Source organism: Rhamphochromis sp. 'chilingali', assembly GCF_963969265.1.
Source record: "Rhamphochromis sp. 'chilingali' genome assembly, chromosome: 5".
Taxonomy (NCBI): domain Eukaryota; kingdom Metazoa; phylum Chordata; class Actinopteri; order Cichliformes; family Cichlidae; genus Rhamphochromis; species Rhamphochromis sp. 'chilingali'.
Window position 1 is genome coordinate 28,944,145 of NC_137932.1, and position 4,314 is coordinate 28,948,458.

The 4,314-nt window shown below is 47.8% G+C and overlaps 1 protein-coding gene across 2 annotated transcripts; it reads right to left on the minus strand.

The window, feature by feature from the left end:
• Window positions 1-4,038, minus strand: gpr132b (G protein-coupled receptor 132b). 2 transcript variants are annotated; one of them, XM_080882517.1, is made up of 3 exons: window positions 3,860-4,038; window positions 3,034-3,137; window positions 1-1,587 (listed from the first exon to the last, which is right to left on the minus strand). In XM_080882517.1, the coding sequence occupies exon 3, from the start codon at window positions 1,580-1,582 to the stop codon at window positions 518-520; it is 1,065 nt and encodes a 354-aa protein (XP_080738643.1). In that variant the 5' UTR covers window positions 1,583-1,587; window positions 3,034-3,137; window positions 3,860-4,038; the 3' UTR covers window positions 1-517. The 2 variants fall into 2 exon arrangements, with proteins under 2 accessions (XP_080738643.1, XP_080738642.1); XM_080882516.1 differs by having other exon boundaries at window positions 3,034-3,075; window positions 3,860-4,037.
• Window positions 4,039-4,314: the final 276 nt, after the last annotated feature.

Consider the following 4,314-nt stretch of genomic DNA (forward strand, 5'->3'; position numbering starts at 1 on the left):
AATGATGACAGAAGACATTAGCCATTCACTGAATACAGTTTAAAAACTGTGAGACCAGGTGTGTGATGTAGCTACGGTTCAGAGAAAACAATAATGTGAGGTCACCTGTCTGTCCGGTTGAAGTGCTACAGTAAAAACATTCACACCCTGCAGGTGTGAATGTTTGAGATGCAGTTACATGTTTCTGTGTCTGCGGGAGTGGCCACGCACTAGGTGTTCGGCCATCAGGTACGATGCTGCTGTTTCAGTCTAACACGTGGCAGCAGGGAGGCTGACAGTGTGCAACACAGCAGTGCACACAGAGCACTGCAACATCACAGATCAACGTCTCTCAGGCCTTATTCAAGTCCTCGTGTTTGTGTCACCTTCTTTACTCTAGCTTCTGTCTCTAAAGTTCTTGTTCCAAACATTTCTGTTTTTGTTTTTCTGTGCATGCGTAGCACTCAAAGCCCCCCGGTTCTTGGTCCTGGCCCTCTGCGGTCACCTCAGGACACTGCAGTGTTGGGGAACCGCTACCTCAGGTCCCGGGTGGTTTTCCTGCTGCCAGCCTCTCACTGCCCGTGTTGAGCTCTAAAGAGTTGTTGATCGGCTGGATTTTGTTTTGGCTGGTGTTGGACGGAGTTCTCACCAGCACTCTGCCACAGACCTGTGCAAGTCCTCGCCGTAGATCCTTTCGAATGTTGTTGCTTGACAAGACGTACAGGATTGGGTTGACAGCGCTGTTGATGGTGGACAGGCCCAGCGATATGGTGTAGGGTGTGTACATGGCCTTCTGAAACGAGCAGTTGTCAAGCCACGGGAAGTGGAAGATGATGCCTCGGACCAGTAGGATGATGTGGTATGGGGCAAAGCACACCAGGAACAGAACCACCACACCCACGGCCAACTGCCGGACACGGCGTTTTTGTGCCGACTGCAGCCCTGTGCTGCGCTGCACATTAGCCAGGATGCCGCGGTTGGTGACCACCAGCAACAGCAGCGGGAGCAGGAAGCCGATGACGAAGCGAGCGTAGTAAAACCCTGTCACCATCGCGCTGCTCTGACTCGGCTCGAAGCAGTGATGCGAACCCTCTGTGGCGCCCTCCTTCATGGTGAAGACAGGGGCGTGTCCGATGGCCACCACCAGGATGATAGCGAGAACGACAAAGGCGGCGTGGCGTTGCCGTCGCAGGCCACGGGACTCCAGGCTGTAGACAACGGCGACACAGCGGTCGAAGGAGACACAGCAAAGCAGGAAGATGCTGATGTACATGTTGTTGAAGAAGATGTAGCCCGTCAGCTTGCAGAACGCTGACGACCATGGCCACCTGTGACCGCTGTTCACGTAGATCGCCCACAGCGGCAGCGTCCCCAGGTAGGTAAGGTCACAGACCGACAGGCTGCACAGGTACACGCCCAGCACATTCTTCCTGCGCACCTGCAACCCCGTGAGGAGGACTGTCAACAGGTTGGCGGGCAGACCGACCAGCAGCACGGCGCTGTACAGCAGCACCAGCGGTAGGCGGCCCTCATCATGCGGCAGCGTGCAGTTCAGGTCACTTCGATTGGTCGTCTGGGTCACCATTTCGGTGACTGCCAGCATGATGTCTGCGGGGAGAGACAACCAATCAGAGCCCAGGGCTAATCATCTGCAGAGAGATACAGCCAATCAGAGTCTTTGGCTGTATCTCAAAGACTGATATCAGCATAAATAAAAACGTAACTTAAAGCACAGAGAAAGGAATCACACAAGAAGGTCAGACAGGATCCATGGAGACGGCAGCAGAATCCGACCCAGCTGAGCATGCTCAGCAGCGAGAGCTGCTCTGATCAGTGTCACGCTGAAAAAGCACCTGAAGGTGTCAATCAAACGGCGGTCTGAGAGGAGGTTTTCAGCTGCTGTATGTGGGCTGCACAATTCATATAACACCTGGCACAGCCCTGAATAATGACCTTCAATGGAGAGAGTGGGGATAAAGAACACAGGCCTTTTGGTTTCTGCATGATTTTAACACCAAATGAGGCCAAAAACAGCTCGATCATTAAAAAAAGGTCTGAGCTCTCACATCTCACCCACACTCTTATTCTGAAACTTGATTTATTCATCACTACATACTTGAATGAAAAGAACTTTCCCCTCACAGACGAGCGCAGGCTGAGTGGCTGATCTGTGACAAAGAGTTAAAGCCATACTGGTGAGCGCCGCAAAGCAAGAATAAACCAGGTGATCAGAAATCTGTTAAATGAGATTAAAATAAACTAAACCCTGAAAGAATTTGAGACTGTAAAGTAAATTTCACTTCCCCTTCCTTCTAAAGTCAAAAACCTTCAGTGTCGTAAAGGAGCTTTTAACCATCTAAATTCTGAAAGCTGGATCACCAGCTGCCTGCAGGTAAATTTGGGATTTCTGGACTTGTATCAGGACTGAGCTGTTATCAGGAGGTAATGAATTCACTTTAAGGTGAGCCGACCTGTTCCAGATCCAGGTCTGGGACTATTTATTTATGCTCTCCAGCCTCAAGTATGCAGATTTTCATGATTTGCTCATGTTCATTAAAAAAAGGAAAAGTTCCTCCGAGGTCATGAAATAAAGTCATGTCAATTCATACAAGACATCGTCAGAGGTTGAATCTGTTTCTAGGTGTTCACACGTTGTTTTTTTAAATCTTAAAGGGTTCTTAAAGGGTCTTAAAGGGGTTTTTTGTGCTCGCTGTTTATAAACTCATCAGCGAGTTCATCAGCGACCTGAATCTTTCCTGTGGGCGCAGTCAGACACTGTTAGCTTCCTCTGACCTTTATACCACCTGATCGATTGGTCATCAGGCTGACCGATCACGATTATGAGATGACTTCCTGTCTGAAGTGAGCCTGCACAGGAAACTGCTGCAGGAAACCTTGCCACAATAATGGTTCTCACGTCTGTCATGCTGAAACCTCACCTCATCGGCGCATGGAAACCACGCATCTCTGGGTCTGGCTAGGTAAGCTTTCTTTTTCTGTGGTTTCAATCTGAGCACTCCACAGAGTGCAATGTACTCAGAGAAGACAGTTTACCTGAAATGATCCTCCTCTTCCTCCTCCGGGAATATAATGAGTCTGAAATGTGCAATCAGAATCCATCAATCAGAGGTCTCAGCTGATTCCTCCCCTTTACACACCTGACACAGGAATACATACTTGAAATGGCGATCGATAACTTCACCTCCATACTGATCCCTCATCAGTTCACACATAAAGTCATTGTAACAGTACTTCAAAGGAGAGCTGCAGAAGTACTGTGTACAATGCACTATTAGTACTCTAAGTGCACGGCAAGTTTAAAGTGTACATTAAAGTACTCATTTGTTACTGCAGTAAAAATACACAAGTACTCAGTACTACAGTTATTGTTACATTATTAACCAATCAACTATCTTCTGTTATTACTCTTACACATACTACAAGAAGAGCTGTTTCTTCTTCTGCTGACAGCTCTATGTCACACTGCGTTATCTTTGGCGTGTTTCAGAGTCACTAGAGAAACAGGAACAAAGAGCCCAGGGACAAGGCTGCACTTGAGGTTCAGTGTGAATATTTGATGCTCTTTGTTCTCATCCTCCTCTTCATCACCGACTGACTCACTTTAAACGAATATTTCGATCAGCTGTGTGTCCCGCTGATCGATCGACTGGATTAATAACTCGATCAATAATACTGGTTCTTCATCAGTAACCTCTCTGTACAGTACTATGTATACTGCAGTACTACGTGAACTGAAAGTACACTCAGAATATTTGAAGTACACCAAGTGACTTTAATGCTATTACAGCAGAATGAAGTACTCTGTCTAATAAACCTGGCAGCACTACAGTGTATTTGCAGTAAGTGTATGTCTCTGTACCTGCACGCGCTGCCTGCTGTCCTCAGGTGAAGCTTGCGTCTGTCCTCGTGCTGCTCCTTAACGAAGTGATGCTCAGTGACGTCCCGCAGAGTCACGTGACTCCTAACCGTCTCATCGACACCTCGTTTTCGTCTGTTATCGGAGACCATCGATAAACGCCAGCCTACACGCGTTCAGTCTCCTCAATGACGTGAAACCGCGACCGCGCGCCGCCTGCTGGCAGCACGAGGAGTCTCATAAAATGCACGGGGCTGTAAACACAAACCTGTACAACACGTGTAAAATAAGAAGGAAGCGCCAACATTCAGAGCCAGCGGAGTGAAAAATATCGATGTTTGGCCTGAAAACTCGATAAATATCTGAATGTTTGCTCTTCAAAGCTGCTGTTTATTTCCCTTTAATCTCTCATGTGGTGATGAAAGAAATCGTCATTATATACAAACGAGGAGAGTCAA